The 17,358-nt window shown below is 44.3% G+C and overlaps 1 protein-coding gene across 1 annotated transcript; it reads left to right on the forward strand.

Annotated features, from left to right (window-relative positions):
- Window positions 1-8,314: 8,314 nt before the first annotated feature.
- On the forward strand, window positions 8,315-17,134 carry DCAF17 (DDB1 and CUL4 associated factor 17). Its single transcript, XM_078869907.1, has 14 exons — window positions 8,315-8,668; window positions 10,275-10,378; window positions 10,693-10,783; window positions 11,209-11,345; window positions 11,587-11,668; window positions 11,950-12,039; window positions 12,334-12,441; window positions 12,727-12,832; window positions 13,689-13,831; window positions 14,536-14,645; window positions 14,807-14,897; window positions 15,537-15,620; window positions 16,014-16,169; window positions 16,591-17,134. The coding sequence occupies exons 1-14, from the start codon at window positions 8,474-8,476 to the stop codon at window positions 16,783-16,785; spliced, it is 1,692 nt and encodes a 563-aa protein (XP_078726033.1). The 5' UTR covers window positions 8,315-8,473; the 3' UTR covers window positions 16,786-17,134.
- The last annotated feature ends 224 nt before the right edge of the window (window positions 17,135-17,358 follow it).

Genomic DNA, 17,358 nt, shown 5'->3' on the forward strand with positions numbered 1-17,358 from the left:
GGATCGCAGTGCGGAGGGGGACGGGGAGAGCGGTGGGGGCGGGGGGGTGGGGGAGGGGCGTCGAAGGGGAGGGGAGGTGAGGAGACCCTCCCACCTCTACCCCCCCCCACCTCTACCCCTCCCCACCAACCACCTCAAACCCCTCCCCCACCCACCTCTACCCCCCCACCTCTACCCCCCACCCACCTCTACACCCCCCACTTCAAACCCCCCCATCCACCTCATACCCCTCCCCCACCTCAACCCCCCCCCCACCAACCTCAAACCCCCCCACCTCAACCCCCCCCACCTCAACCCCCCCCCACCCACCTCAAACCCCTCCCCCACCCATCTCCACCCCCCCACCCACCTCTACTCCCCCCCACCAACCTCAAACCCCTCCCCCACCTCAACCCCCCACCTCAAGCCCTCCCCCACCTCAACCCCCCCCATCCCACCTCTACCCCCCCCACCCACCTCTACCCCCACCCACCTCTACCCCCCACTTCAACCCCCCCACCCACCTCAAACCCCTACCCCACCTTAACCCCCCCCATCCACCTCTACCCTCCCCCCACCTCTACCCCCCACCCACCTCTACCCCCCCCCCCACTTCAACCACCCCCCCATCCACCTCATACCCCTCCCCCACCTCAACCCCCCCCCAACCCACCTCAAACCCCTCCCCCACCTCAACCCCCCCCCCACCAACCTCAACCCCCCCCCCACCTCAACCCCCCCACCTCAACCCCCCCCACCCACCTCACCCCCCCCCCTACCCACCTCAAACCCCTCCCCCACCCATCTCCACCCCTCCCCCACCCACCTTTACTCCCCCCCACCAACCTCAAACCCCTCCCCCACCTCAACCCCCCACCTCAAGCCCTCCCCCACCTCAAGCCGTCCCCCACCCACCTCAACCCCCCCCCCATCCCACCTCTACCCGCCCCCACCCACCTCTACCCCCCCACCTCTACCCCCGACTTCAACCCCCCCACCCACCTCAAGCCCCTACCCCACCTCAAACCACCCCCACCCACCTCAAACCCCCCCCACCCACCTCTACGCCCCCCCACCCACCTCTACCCCCCCCCACCTCATACCCCTCCCCCACCTCAACCCCCCCAACCCACCTCAACCCCCCCACCCACCTCAAACCCCTCCCCCACCCATCTCCCCCCCCACCCACCTCTACGCCCCTCCCCCACCTCTACCCCCCCAACCCACCTCGACTCCCCACCACCCACCTCACCCCCTCCCCACCCCCCACAGTCTCGCCCGAGCTCACCCCCCAAACCTTGCACACGCCACACCACGGACAGTGCTGTAGGGTAATAAACCCTCTGCATCCCGCCTAACGAACCCTCCCACACACCCTCACCCCACTCAACATTACCCCCACCCCCTCCTGCCTCGAGGAAGGCCACCCCGCACCACATCTCTATCCCACCCAACCATCACCCAATTCTGATGCCAACCCCACCTTATCCACCCGGAGCAACCCATCCATAACCTTAATAATACCCCTATCCCACCTACTTTCCCACTGGCGTGTTGGTACAATGGTTAGCGCACAGTTGAGTTCTAGGCCACGGCTAACAGGCCACGGCTAGCACCAGTGACGACTGATATCTGAGCTGATATCTTACCCAGCCCTGCAAAAAAACACAAATGTCCCCTGACCCCCACGCCAATGACCAGCGTGGCGCAAGACGGTCAAACAACTCACACGACCGACATGGCATAGAGAAGCATTCATCCAGTGGTGGCCATACCTCTATGCCACTTACATTCCCACTGTGATCCCACCCATTGGGACACCGTAATCTGTTTATTGGACATCTGTGAAAATACTAGACATCTGTGAAAAAGAGCTTCAAGGCTCATTTAATTTCTCCAGGACAAATAAAGATTCGGATTTTGTCATACCAAACTTGATACCCATATCCCACATAACCTGCCATTGACATACCACCGAACCAAACCTCATCCCTAGAAACCATACACCCCTATCCGACATTTTACTACCTAACCCTTAGAGACCCACAACACCACACCGCACACCTACATGCCACCATATCTCCGACCCTGATTCGCTCCCCCACCTTACCTACCCCTACAGACCTCACCCTGTTACATCTCTGTCTCACCCTATTGCTAGCCTTATTCCACCCTAATTTCCCCTACCCCTAAGGGCTCCATTATAGCACATTCCTATTGCACTTTAGCTCCTAGTAAGTCATGGTGGGAGGTAAGGTGCAATCGAGTTATTGTGTTGGGGATCCATCGTCCCATACCCTCAATATGGCCTTGCTTTACCACTGTGAGCCTCACTATTCACTACAGTAGGTGTTGTATCTGTCGTGCCTGTCAAGTTTCCTTCATTGTCTCCCATGTCTACGAATAGTAAACGTTTGCCTCACAAAGGGCAGTTGTGTATCAGCAGGCTGAGGAAATTCCACTCCTAATCCTACCCCACCATACCCTACCCTACATAACTTATGTAATGTTTACCACACCTCGAAGCATGAGTTGATACAGTTCCGCCACTACAGCATCAACTTACGTGGTGCACATATTCTCCACGCAGTAATCTTTCATGGTGTCTTTCCACATTTTTCTGTCTTCTTGTTGTACTTCTTCCTGGTAACCATTCTAAAAAAATATTTGCTATTCTGTTCCTTTCCATTTCCATGACCTGACCAAACCTCAGAATTTTCATAATTGTGAAGTATTCTCTGTCCCATGCATGCTCGAAGTTTTATGTTGGTGACTTGACATTTTATTCCCATCATTTTACTTTGATATATGCTATAAAAAATAATGTTTTACTTAATTTCAATCATTGGCCAATTTTTGGTTTCATATAACCAGACAACAAGCACATTGGAGTTACACATCCACATCTTGGTTTTTAAGATTCAATTTAGAACATTTATTGGTCAGATTGCATTAGTAAAAAAATGCCAATGTGTGTAGCTTTTTTATGCTGAGACGTTTACTGTTCAAATATATACTTCTTGAAATGCATTATATGCCCATCCAATTTTAATGTTAACCTCATTTTTGATGATGTTATTTGTAATTATTTTTCTAAGTTATGCTGAGAGGAAACAAATTTTTATATATTTATTTTCTTATGATTTGATTTCTTCATTCGTGTCTCGTTCCATAAACTTAGTATTTTCCAAATGTTCAGACCCACTGTCTCTTATTTTTCTGCAATTTTATTGGTCGTTTCCTAAAGTATAAGTTAGTAAATCTTCCTTTGATCATCTCACAGCACTATTTTGTTTTATTATATCCACAGAATTTTGGGTGGACCAGTTCAACCACCAGTTGTAAAAGAAAGGGTGAAATTATACAGCCCTGTTTGATGCTACTGAATATCAAACCAAGGACAGTCATGTCTGACCCTGCTCACAATATCAACCCAATCGTTGTTTCCAGTATCTGCTTTGATGTAGCACAATGAACCTTCATAACTATCATTCATGGCACTGATGAATATATTTTATATGCCATAGCTCCGCATGACCTTATGTGGGATTTATCTATGCAATCGAAAACCTTGCTGAAATGTATAAATTCTACCACAATAAATACCTTTACCCAATTCTATTTTTTGTATCTATCCCACTTAGTAATACCCTACCCCACCAAATCATACCCTGTATATCTACTGCCACCCTATCCCACCTATTCATACCCTAGCGCCTAGCCTTATTATCATGTCAGCCTGTAACAATTCTCCACACCCTCTTGGGATTTCAATTATTTTAACAATTAAAAGTTGTGATTCTATTCGTGAATTTATTATTTTATTATTGTGATGAATATAGTGGCCTCTAGCTGCTGCAGAGGTCTCACGAACCCTTTACATTCAACATACATCAATTTAAAAGGAGCATTGATTCTTTCACATGCGATTCATTGCATGGATCGCGAGCTTTAACAATTTACAATCAATAGCAATTAATGAATGTATACATCGTTCTACCCCTAATAACGACCCGTACCCAATCCTACCCATACTCTATTCTTATTCTCACCATTATCATGCATAACCACCCTATCCTACATTATCCATACCGATACACCAACATAATGTAACAAGCCCAACTGTGTAATACTTAAACATACCCTCTCCCAACTTCACCATACACCACTCTGACATAAACTAGACGCAATTTGTATTAATGCCGTAACATACCCTACATCATCTTCTTGGTTATTTCGGTAAAGTCACGTAGAAGGGAAGTAATAAAATAATACAAATAAAACATAATAAAATTATTCTCACGACGTTTCGGCCACAACGCAAGCAGCCGTCCTCAGGTGAAAACCAGGTCCGTCGAGGCGACAGAGTCTGAATGAAACAGCATGAAACGCCTCGACGGACCTGGTTTTCACCTGAGGACGGCTGCTTGCGTTGTGGCCGAAACGTCGTGAGAATAATTTTATTATGTTTTATTTTTATTATTTTATTACTTCCCTTCTACGTGACTTTACCGAAAGAACCAAGAAGATGAATCCCTGCAGTCACGAAAGCTTTAAATCAAAATTTATACCCTACATCATTGATTCAAAAGTGATTTGCCATTGCGGACCCCAATCAAGACAACTGGTTCCCGTGCTCCTCCGCCCCTTCCACACGCAGGTGACTAAGGCCACAGTGCAGAGAGGTCGCATGTCCATCACGCCTCGAGTCAATTAGTAAGGCAATTGTTTGTGCATTCGCTGTGTTTTGTCGCCGCAAATAGAGGGGTGGTGGTGGGGGGGGTGCAATGTTTCCCTGCGCTCATTCTAAATTGCTCCTGCACTATAGCCGTGCAGAAACCCACCCTCCTCCACGGGAAAAGAGGCGCGTCCCACTGGTGTAAGATCCGCTGTCCTATACAATTGTAGTGTATTTATCCTCATTGTATCCTACCTAAATACACCTTCCACATAGCACCCTACATAAACTACCCCCCCACCCACCTTTCCTTCCTCCAGCATACCGTGCCCTACCTTATACAACTCGAAACAAAACCAACAACCACCAACCCCACCTCCAAACAACCTCGCCGCCACCTGGCACACTCCGCCACCACCACCCAACCCTTTGGGGTGTCGCAACGCAGTGGAACAATTCGCCCGCATCGGCCGTGACACGCACTCGCGAACACGTGGCGGCCTCGGCTGTATCTGTTTGGAACGCACCAGAGAGAGATGGAGAGTCGGGGAGAGAGAGAGAGGGAAGGAACGAGACGAAGGGTTTCAATGGGTTGGCGATGTTGGTTTTTTGGTTGTTCCATCATTTTCTGCAGTAATCGCCTCCCACAGACGCACGCGGTTGAGAATGAGAAACGGGCGCGAATTTTATGGACGAATTTGACTTTTACTCACGATATTTCGGCCCTCGTCGTCACGGGAGATATACGGTTCAAATATTTGGTTCAAATATAAGGGCGATCATTTACTGTTGTACATTAAACCAGGCACCGATTCGGTAAATGTTGTTGTGTCCTGGCTCGCTGTGGTTGTGTAACCTGGTTCAAAAAGAAAAACGAACAAGAACTTGGTCCTGTCCTTCACAGTAAGCACAGGACGTATTAAGTATGACGGTACTGTAGCCTCGCACCTTTGTGACCCTCATCGTAGGATAAGTAGCTCCTAAGAGGTTTCAGAATCTCCTAAAGCCGCACTTATCCCCCCCTCCAACCCCTTCCAGCCAGAGCCGGTTGGTCCTTGAGTCGCTCATTGAACACTTAAATGGCATGGCTAAAGTCGATACAATACAATGACTTTCAGTTGTTACTTAGTTCCCCCAATGAACAAAAACCTTGGGCGAATGAATAAACTGTCTTCAAGCTCGACGTCGTTTCATCACTCTCATCATCGGTCATTATCAATGCACTGCTGGATCCCGCGATGTCAATCACTCTAGCTCCAGTCACTTATCACTCAAATAAGATTGACGCTTTTGTATCAATAGAGGCTGACAAGTTATTGCATGGGATGTGTATGATACATTGACACCAGCTTATTAGCGTGTGGGAGTCTGCAGTTTACATTCTGGCGAATTGCCCGATGATGCTGGATGCAATTACCAGCGAAACGTCGTACTCAAATTGTAAATGTTGTGGTTTCACGCTTCAACACACCGGTGGGCTAAAGCAGTGAACTATTTGTCTTTTGTCAACGTGACACTTTTTTACTGATTGGCCGTGTCGGGTGGTGGAGGGTTACGACACATTTATAAATAACGCGATCTAAACCCAAAAAACGGTGATTATGAATGGGGGGGGGGCACAATTTCCACCAGGAAACCTGAACGTTGATCGCCACGAGGTTACAAGGGTTGCTTCAGTGACATGTTTTAGTCGTGTCTTTCAGCAAAGGCGCTGCAAGCAGAAAATCATTAGTATGTTGTTTTCACCATTGCTCTAAGGATTGTTATCAAGTTACAGTACCGTTTAGAAAACCAGGCGAGGAGACACCTGGATCGGCGGCCGGTACAAACAGTAAACAATGCCACAAGAACAAATCCTCCAGCACCAAATTAAAATGTTGATAAATCTCAAACATTACCTGTATACAGTGATGATCTATGCCGAGGCAGGGGATGTGGATGGATATTGTGAAAGAATGGAGAGAACGGGTGAGAAAAGGCAAACGCCAGAGACAAATGACGCGACATTGGCTTGTCAATCCTCCAATTTAATTGACACACGATGACTGTGAAAAACACGCTTTCTTCAAACTCCCCAGCATTCTGTAAAAATTTTGTGTTACGTTCTTTCTGACGCAGAAATGTGCTATCAAAGGCCCCTTTTGTCAGTAACTTGTGTCACGTTGGTGACGTTGGCGACACAAGTTCCCGTTGTGCGGTGCGGGTTTTTTATTTGGCTATTTGAGGCTTTGACTGGTCGATGACAAGAGGCTTTAGCAGTCTCAGCCGAGCCACAACTTGTGAGTGTCACGGAGCTGCCAATTGTGGAGAGCGCAAGTCGACTGTGCCTGAATTTCTGAGAAATGGCAGGTCCGTGGGATCCTTAACGTCAACAGCTCCCTATCGCTTGGTTGTTATTAATGCTCGCCGAGTTATTTTGAGCCGTGATTAAAACAAAAAAAACCGACGTGCCGCTGCTCTTTTTGAATTATTAACGCCACATCGAGCGCCGGCCGATAACGCGAGACTCAAATAATGGATGAATTGGTGACCTTGCCCTCTCATCCTGCAGAATATCTCTCGTGTCAGCGGAGCTGCTCGGGGGAGTCAATGCTCTCTGCCGGGTCCCGTGTTGGACAGGTGGCACGTTGCTGGGAAATAGTTGGGCGCAAAAATTGCAACCTATGGGCATGATATTTGTTTGCTATGTCTGATTGTTTTTCTTTCTTTCTTCTCCAGCATATTTCTAAATGTTTGTTCGTACCGTGTGTTGAACTTATTTCCCCACCGTACGTAGCCAAGCGTGATAGTTAATCGGAGATGTGCGGGAAGGACAACAGAGTAAACACAAAAAGCAGTTCTCAAGGAATTCATTTTCAAGCCTGATTATTTAAAAGTGCACAGCCTCCAGTGGCTTCCTAACAATAATCTAACACATTAAAATGCAGCATATAAAAATAAGTTTGGTAATTGAACATGTCCTCGATTATCAAAGATAATCCATTAGTTATTTTTCTATGTGCAACAAAGTTATATATATATATTTTTTATGCTTGAACATTATTTCACGTGCTGTCGATAATTAAGGATATTATTTAAGTTATTCAAAGTTGTCGATTATTGCGGAAATATTACATAAGTTCAATAAATGTGTTCGATTTTTTTAAATAATCTAACATAGCAACAGATATATTGCCATAGCAATCGACCACATGTGCTTGTGTTGAACATGCAAACAAAAAACATGCTCTGATCATATGCATTGTCTTTGCAACTTATTGGTCCACACCAATCAGTTTTTTGGTTTGCATGTTCACCACAAAGTTATTGTGGTTAATGCAGACAGGTTCCTTGAAAAAGGATTCTGTTTGGTTTTTTAACATCTCAGATAGGGTATAAAACCTCTTGTTTTTATTTCGAATACTGTCCTGGCAAGAAGAGCCCCATATTACGATGACAATTCATCCAAATTCTAGATTTGAAGCTTTCGTGACTGCAAAGATTCATACTCTTAGGATTTTTCGGTAAAAAATAACATTAATAATAGAAATAAAATATTTTTTATAATTATTAATATTATTTATTTAACTTTTTCCCAATGTGACTTACCAAAAAACCTAAGAGTAATTCATCCAAATCTTTCAAAACACGGCCTCTCAGCGCCCCCATCTGGCCACGGTCCCACGTCTGAGACATCTGCGTTCCCCGCATCCAAACTCAAAACACAGCTCTCTCCGAGACATCACGTCTCCCGCACGTCCGGGGGGCCTCAACAGCACGAAGGGAACCTACCCCCAGCCACCCCCGAGGTTCTGCAACCATCGCTATCATCCACAAATGTCCAGCGGAGAGGACCGCCGAGGCCCCGCCACGCGAACGTGGAGGAGCCGCGGCTGCCACCGCCACCACCGCCGCTGTCCGAGCCGGGGGCCCCGCAACGCAGCCGCGCTGCTCGGGGTCAGAGGTCGTGGCCTGGGCCCCGTGGAGCCCCGTGCCCTCAACATGAAGCTGTTGAGGGAGCTGCTCTGCCAGGTGGTTTGCCCTCGTTATGCTCGATGCCGTGCGAGGTCGGTGTGTGTGTGTGTGCGCCCCCTTTCTTCCCTCCACCACCACCACCACGATGACCCCCTGCCCGTATTGGGCAGTGCAGGTCTGATGAGGGCTGTGTTGGGCTACAGCTGACAGCGTCGGGCTCACAGCGTTTGCTTGAGAACAAAGAACAAAGCTTTCGTTGGCTCGAGTACTGTATATTGTCTCGTCGTCATGAAGAGCCCCGAGTGGTTGAGTTGCTTGCACGGGCGCCCCCTGCCGAGTATCTGTGGGTTTCCTTGGACGAGTTGATGCCAGTCAGGTCTCAATTGTGATGGTCCCTGGGACCCTATGGATTGTCAAGTTTTGGGCCCTCTGGGTTACGACCCCTCGATGCGTTATTTGAATTGAGATACGCGACAGTGTTGCAATAGTAATGCCTTTACCCTGCTGATGTGGTGTCATTATACGCACGCTGGACTTGCAATCTAGACGACGCCAGTTCGATTCGATCTCCCTGCGTGACAGTCGAGACAACAGCCACATGTATTGGTTGTCCTGTGTCCACCAAGCAGGCAACATGGGATTCCTCCACAGTTATTCGACCGGTAGGTCGCGTGTAGTGGGGTAAATTGTGGGTATCACCTCTTGCAAGACCAACATACACTCTATAGAGCTGTATATAGCTTCGAGTAGAGGCCAGCAGTGGCGTGAGCCAGTAATTGCAGGGCTGCACCTTTATCATCTACCCTGGGTCTGGCCTCCTTGGGTGGTCATGTAACACGGGGTTTTTAATTGGAGGTGACACTTGAAAAATATTTCCACATTATAATAGTCCAGTGAGAAAACGAAAGTGGTTCATGGTTCACGATTGTAAAAACCCACTGAGAATTTGCAGAACCTGTATTGTGAATTATTTCACCGTACATATTTAAACAAAAACACATTTGAAACATAGTTTTACTCGAATGCAAGTCCCAAGTGGTCCAGCAACAATTTTGCAGTGTGCGTGTTGCAGTCTGTTGCAAACGCAGTTGAGTAAACAAAGCACAGAGTACAGTATTAGGAAATGGCACGATAGATGTTGACTAAAGGTTAAGGTGGTTAACCAATGTGCTTACAATCAACGTGTTGCTATGTAATAAAGTCCTCATGAAACGGGTATTTGCACCGTTTAATATTTAACCGACCAAAGTTCAAACTGAACTCCACAGTACGGCGCGTTTCTCTCTCTCTCTGAGATATGAGCGACTACATAAATAATAAATGTACTTAGAAACCCAGTAATTACTTCAGCAATTTTACAAATACAGGAAAGTAATGCTATATCGACCTACCCGAGTGTGATATCTTACACGGCAGTATGCAAAGTATTATTTTACTAATATACGGTAATGAGCCAAGAATGTGTCCCCCGCGCATGACGTCACTCCACATGGTGCAACCCCCCTCATAAATAATCATGAGCTGAACAATTTCTCTATTGAATATTTCAGATTTATTGCAATATACACCCGTCCTTGGACGGGCAAACAAAGCTAGTTTTCTATATAAAGGTTTAATTCTGGCCTGGCGATACGCTGTATTTGCTGTTTTTCTTTTTTGGCAGGAATCCACGGTCTTTAAAAAGATGGGCACAATCCACTCCACAACTCCAATTGCGTATGAAGAAGGGAGGATATACACTGAAAATTACAAGCACTGTTATACCAGGTTGTTCGTGCTTTCTTAAGGGTTCTGATACTTATTTCCTTCAATCAATGGAACAGCTTCTTACGTTTGGAATGAGTACATCAACAAGCTATAGTTCTGTCCTTTTAAATGTGCAATACATCATCAGCCATTATCCACTGCTGTACTAAGACATCCCCAAGCCATTACCATCATTCTGTTGCAATGCAAAAATCCATGACATTTAATGTAAGGGGTTTGCAAATACTTATTGGCTATTTGCATGGTTGGCTACATACGGTGCGAAAGATGTTCAACATATATTTTGTAAATGAGACATGTTTATTGATCTTTAGCAACGGAGTTGTGCCTAAGCTGCTGTACCAATTGCCCAAGTGCCCAGCTGCAGAGAAGATGGAAGATGCCCTGCTCTGCGAGAGCCCTGTGGTGGGTAGCAGACCTGCAAACAGCAATGCAGCATGTGTTGCCTTCAAACACTATTTAGTAAACAAAACACACAAGTATTAGGAGAAATATGTTCACTTAAGGTAAGGCGGTAACCATTGTGCTTACAATGTTGCTATGCAACATTGATTTATTGCAACATTGATTTATTTTGTGCTACAAAGTAGTCTGAAAAATGTTTAATAAAAAAAATACACACGCTATTTCCACGTATCGACATTTAAGTATACATCTTTTGTTTGCAACCATAATTCTCATTTAGTTATAATTTTTATAAAACTAATTAATTTAACAGATGTGCTGTACTATGGTATATGTAAAGTGTATAACACTGGCATGTGCATTTGTGTTGGTTTATGACGTACATGCAGGTAATCTTGCATACGTGTGCCCATTTTTTTCTCCAGTGCAATGTTCTGCCCAAGGCTTCTGATTACTTTCCATCTCTCATGGCTCTCAGGGCAGATGGCTGGCTTCTCAGGCTGGATGCCAACACCAGCCAGTTGCTGGAGAAAGTCTACCTTTCTCCTGTCATCAAGTTCAGGTCTGCAACCAGACATGCAGATGAGCAGCATGATAATCAGAGCCGAGTCTTTGTACGATCAAAACTAGTTGCTTTGAAACTGCAATTTTATTTATTTTTATTAAAAACCTTGCCCTTTAGAAATCTCATACTGCAGAACAAAGGCACTCTTTTTAACATACAGTGCACTACTTTTAAGTGTAAAATGCTTTCATGCTGTAGTTAACATTTTAATAACTCATGATTATGTTTTATTCATCAGACATTTATCGTGGAGCTCTAATCAAGAGGTGTTTGCTGTTAAATCCATCCAGAACAAGCTCCTGCCTAAACTGGGGCAGACGGTAAAAACAAAGCGTGAAACTGGCTTCTGGGTCTTGCTTGGGATTAATACAAATGCAATGCTCGTCGTTCGTGTTGAGCAAATGTTAAGTTGTTCACGTGCCGTGTTGAGGCTATCTAGAGTTACTTTGCAACTGAAACCTCTGGAAAAGGTATGCTGATAATGAATTATGTGAATCCATTTTGATAAAGAGCATTAATATATTTTTTAAATGCTTAACGTTACGAGTCTGCTTGCTAAGTGTACGAATCACTTGTTTGAAATATATTATGCCTGAAACAGAACAGCCCCATTCAACCCCCTTTGCTGCACATGGCTTTTTTCACCGCGTTCCCTCTCAGCCTGGTGGGCATGTTGGCTGTCGAGCGTAAGGTAGGTGGTATAGCATGTTTATACATTTTTATTCAAAACTTTCATGACTGCAGGGATTCATATTCTTGGTTCTTTCGGTAAAGTCACATAGAAGGGAAATAAGAAAAAATATATATTTTTTATTAATTTTATTTTATTATTTCCCTTCTACGTGACTTTACCGAAAGAACCAAGAATATGTTTATTAATGTTCTAAGTTAGATCATTATTTATTACTACATTTGATACTCATGACAAAGCCTTCACCGAAATCGTGGTACCACAATATAACATTCCAGATGTTATTCTGTGCAGATCTTTGAGAACAACATCTCGGATGCCACAGTCTCCCAGGGATTCCTGATAACGATGCACAGTGACGGTCACGTCAAGCTTTTTAACTTGGAAGAGATTGTCAAAAAGGTACTTATCTACTCTATCTAATTCACCACTACGGTTTTAACAAACTGATGCAGGGTTGTTGGTAAAAATAGTTTGTGGTGAAATGTTTTAAACTTTGTTTGAATTTACAATTTTTACTTGCAAATATTATATGAACTTTTGAATTATGATTTTTGTGTAATATTCATTCATAACAAAGTAACTGTGTGCCTGTATTTCTTTGCCGCATTTTTACTTGGTGTGAGTGAATGAACTGTGCATTAATACCAACTGTTAAGATACCTCCCTTTCCCTCCCCTGCATCAGTACCGTTTGAAAGATCTGTCTCTGGGCCAGGCGTGTGAGTGGAACAAGACTTGTGGTGTGGTTGGAGCCAAGCCCTTCGGCATTCCATGCAACATTGACATTAAAGGTATCCATATAAAAGTTACAAGCAGAATATTGGCATACTGCTTTTAAAACAAATACAGTAATAACTTAATGAAAACAATTACAAAAATGTATCTTTCTGTTGTCTTAACAGAAAAAGAGATTGCCATGCTTTATAAAACAAAGATACATGATTATCACACATTAGGGGCCGTCCATAAATGACGTCACGCACCTAGGGGGGGGGTCAGACATTTGTGACGATGTGTGACGAGGGGGGGTGGTTGAGAAATGTGACGTCACATCAAAATGCGCAACTTTAAATAAATATAGACAACACGTTCTACTTAATTAAATAGACTTTTTAATAAATGTTTTCTCCTACAACATTAGAGTTCAGCGCCACATTAAATACGCACTACAATGACAATAGTTTAAAGCGATTTGAAGCATGTTATATTTTGGGGGGGGGGGGGTAGAGCTTTGTGACATCATATTTGAGGGGGGGGGGTCTGACTTTTTGTGACGTCGTGTGACGAGGGGGGGGTGTAAAAAATCGTCCAAAATCGCGTGACGTCATTTATGGACGGCCCCTTATTGAAACGTTTAAATTAAAAGGATAAAATCTAATTGTTCAATTATTACTAACCATGTTTAACTGGATGAGAATGAATTGCGTACCTTAATTGCAGCAATATTTTTCTTTTTGTGAAGAATGATAATAACATTTAACAAATGCAATATATTTTGTGCTTGCATGTGATTTTTTTTACAACCAGAACGCCTAAGGCCATAAAGCTGGTGCTTCTCATACCCGTTTTAAAATTAACGCATGTGTGTGGGTTATTGATGGACATTTGCGTGAGTCTGCCTTGCTGATGCCCACCCTGTGAATGCAGCTTGTCCGACCGTGCTGTTTACTGTAAAGTGCCTGGAGAACCAGCTACACATAGGAGGCTTCCCGTGGCACTACATCATCTCACTCAACCAACGCAAACAGAAAGGGAAATTCCGAGTATTTTCGCTGGCAAACGAGAGCCCAGTATGTCCACACATTGCACCATTTATCACCATTGCCTTGCATGCACAGGGCTGTATTTATCATGCATTGTGTATGAATATTATTTATTTTAAAGCAACTGTAAATCTATTGACCAATCCTAAGCATCACTGCCATTGGGAAATATTTCATCGTAATTTGGATAGGAAGCAAATTACTTGCGTCTTTGTCGCAATGCACATTTGCAACGGTCGAATACAATTGCACAGCCGTTAATTTCCAAGTGTTTCATTAACAATATACTTTGCAAGTATCACATTGCGTTATTTTTAAGTTAAATATTAATGTTTTGTAAAAACATGTTTAAAATCTCATGTCTTGCCAATTGCTCTCACGCAATAATATTGGCTTGGCAGAAGGCTATTACCAAACACAACGGTGTACTTAATTAACATGAGTGCAGGAGTGTTTTTTTGCTGTGCGCATTTGCTGGTCCATAAATGTACGTATGGGCCAATGGAGTCGGCCCACTGCAGTGAAGGTGACAATTGATGTACTCTATACACAAATCCATACTTGGTGGTGGGCCAAGCAAGACCATTGCGAGGGAGAAAGAGATGCATGGTCATGGTGCCGTCTCCACATTCATCTTTGTTGTACTGGCATCAATGCTTGCTGACAGCACTTGCACCATCGATTTCACAGGGCATTGTGGGTCTGTGTGTGCCCATGATTGCGTGCTACAGTCACTGAACAGTGTGCTGGACATGCAGAGTGTTGCCCTGGAATCAGACTGGATACTTTTTCATCCAGACGACTCTGGGCGAATCCTGCACGTAGGACCCCGGCAGATCGAGTAACCACCGCACCACACACTTGACGATATAAAACACGCGTGCCGCGACGCATTGGATTTCCAAATCAAAGCTGGCATTTTTTGAAAAAATTATTACAGAGCACATTTATAAGAGATCGTTTTTAAATAAATGAAATGAGAATGGGTGGGCTTGTGTACAGTGTGCTGTGCATCAAGACGAATGAGCTGCCGCAGGGACTGTGTCACCGGATCGAGAAACAGTTCACCATTGACACCAAAGAAGACGATCAGGTACCATTGGATGCACGTGGCACCAATTCACAAACGAGTCAAAGTGTTTCCCTGCTCAAACCAGCATTTGGCTGTGCTCATCTCCTTGAGCGAGTGGTGGGTATTCCACGTGCTTATGGCAAAAACTAGTAAATCCAAAGGATGGGCACGATTGAATTTCCACAAAGTGATCCAAATTTTATGCATCTCACAAGGATGTTGTTTAAGTCAACTTGCAATCAGGATTCAACCTCGCAACCTTCCAATAGTCTCACTCGGCCAAATGTAATAATGCATTCAAACAAGTAATGTTCTTGTGTGCAGAAGTTACGAGACATTCCTCAATTTTTTGCTGTATTTTAGTGAATTTTAATGCAATCAAAAGTATTTCCCTATCGCTAGCAGGTATGGTAATGCGTTGCGTAACAGGCATTTTATATTTACAGCAGTCTGCGCTGTATTTTATTATATGTGAAAATATCCAATAGACTACTGCCTGGAAAAATGCCCTTACAAGCCTAAATTTCATAAATATGTGGTGCAAAGATAAAATGTAATAATAGGCCCTGCCACCTCATGCTGCAGTCCTCCTCTGCCGAGTGACCTCTCGTCCTTGAATGTTTGATTAACAATGGCACCGTTCTGTGCCTGCGCTCCCAGAACGAACCTGAAGTTTTCGTCACGTCGTCAGGTCGAGTTGTGAAGAAACGCTTCCTGCGGTTTGATGACGATCCAGAAAGAGAGGTCACACTGGCTTTGCATCAACACATCATACACTTCTTCTGAAGGCAAAGCAATGCTGATAGTGCAGTGTAGTATATATATTTAAAAAAATCTTGGTAAAGTCAAATGCCACGGTGGAGTTGATTTTCCTAACTCTTGTCAAAAATATGTTAGCGACACATGAAGTACCGAGGTTATGCTTTGCATCATAATCTAAAAAGTAAAATTTTCGTGCATTTTTCACTGAAAAATGTTGCCGTTGGAAAGCTGTTTAAATATTTTTTGTACAAGTAAAAATCCAAAACTACAAATAATTTTTGATTCACATGATTTGTAGATTATAATAAATGAATCGGTTCGATGGTCGTTTTTTGCACAAGTACCAATGAGAAACTCTCGTTGCAAACGTTTCAGACAGTCCACGTGGTAGACCACAGGGAGGAGGTGGATCTGCTGGTGGTGACATGCGTGAGACCCGGCGACGCTGGAAGCATGGTAACCGTCAAGTTCCACGATAACTACAACGGGCGGCTCATCAAAAGTGTGCCACTGAGCGAGCCCTGGGATGTGGTGAGGCCACGTGTTGACACCGTCGGCCTTCTGTGCTACCTACCAACACATCCTGACTAGTGAATGGGGGGCCAGCCAATCAACAAAACACCTGCCTTTGTCCTACAACAAAAAATATTGTTGACCCATCTGCACGTTTTCGAGCGCCATCCACTTAACGTTTTCCCCTTCGAACACTGGTTTACTTACGGAAGGAATAACAAGAGGCCACACATCTTAACTTGGCCCTCTGAACTTTCGAACTCGTTTGAGGCTTTTATGCGTAATATATACAGTTTGAAATATTTGTTTCTCTTCAGTATTATAGTATTGTGGAGCTAGACAGTGTTGTACTGTATTTGCAACATGTAATAAGAACAATTAACAGACGTTTAAAGTCTCACCATTGACTAACATTCTTAATCTGGCCTGCCTTTCACAGACATACGACCAGTCACTCTGCCTACATGCGGACACCATTGTGCAAATCACGCAGAACCACAACCGCTCTTACTCTTGCCATGTCCACAAGATGTTCAACACTGAGGTATTGGAGGAGGAGGAGAGGGAAAGGAAGGAGAGGGAAGGAAGGAAAAGGAAGAAGAGCACCAGAGAAAGGAAGGAACCAAGACCATAAGGACTGCTATGGAACACTTCTGCGGCTTTCGTGTGTGCCCTCTAATTTGTTTTAAGGAACCTGCCATTTTCATGAATTAAAGGCAATGAAATTCAACAATACGATAAAATTACGATCGTGTTCTTTTTTTTTACTTGTAAAGCGTAACATTGGAAAATGCAAACGGAAAAAAAATTACACCCGCGTTTGGTTCAAATTCTCATCTTGGTGGCATTCGTTGGCAACTATCACAAATAACAGTCAATTGCCAACTTAGTGAATCTTCTTTTCCAGCAGAAAAAAATAACAAGCAATGGCATTTACTTTTGCATAATAAATCAAGTGCCAGTAAGGTACCACCTTGATGCGAGTCAGAACCACCATTAACACAGATGGATTGTAAATATGTTGTATTAAGCAGCAATTGTTATGCTCTTAGGTATTTGATATACTGGAAAGTGGCATGAAAATTGCACTGGATATTTAAAATTGTCAAATTCAAACAAAAAAAGTCAAAGAATAAAGTTGAAAAGTAATTTTGGCATTCCTTTACTCTGTTATCATTAATTATGCTCTTTTTTTTAAGAGATGCCA

The sequence above is a fragment of the Lampetra fluviatilis genome, chromosome 2 (genome assembly GCF_964198595.1).
Source record: "Lampetra fluviatilis chromosome 2, kcLamFluv1.1, whole genome shotgun sequence".
In the NCBI taxonomy this organism is placed as follows: Eukaryota; Metazoa; Chordata; class Hyperoartia; order Petromyzontiformes; family Petromyzontidae; genus Lampetra; species Lampetra fluviatilis.

Coding starts and splice junctions, on each gene's coding strand:
- DCAF17 (XM_078869907.1), top strand. CDS start 8,474: ATGTCCAGCGGAGAGGACCGCCGAGGCCCCGCCACGCGAACGTGGAGG. Junction 11,669..11,949: donor TGCCTAAACTGGGGCAGACG/GTAAAAACAAAG, acceptor TGCCTGAAACAG/AACAGCCCCATTCAACCCCC. Junction 12,833..13,688: donor ATGCAACATTGACATTAAAG/GTATCCATATAA, acceptor CTGTGAATGCAG/CTTGTCCGACCGTGCTGTTT.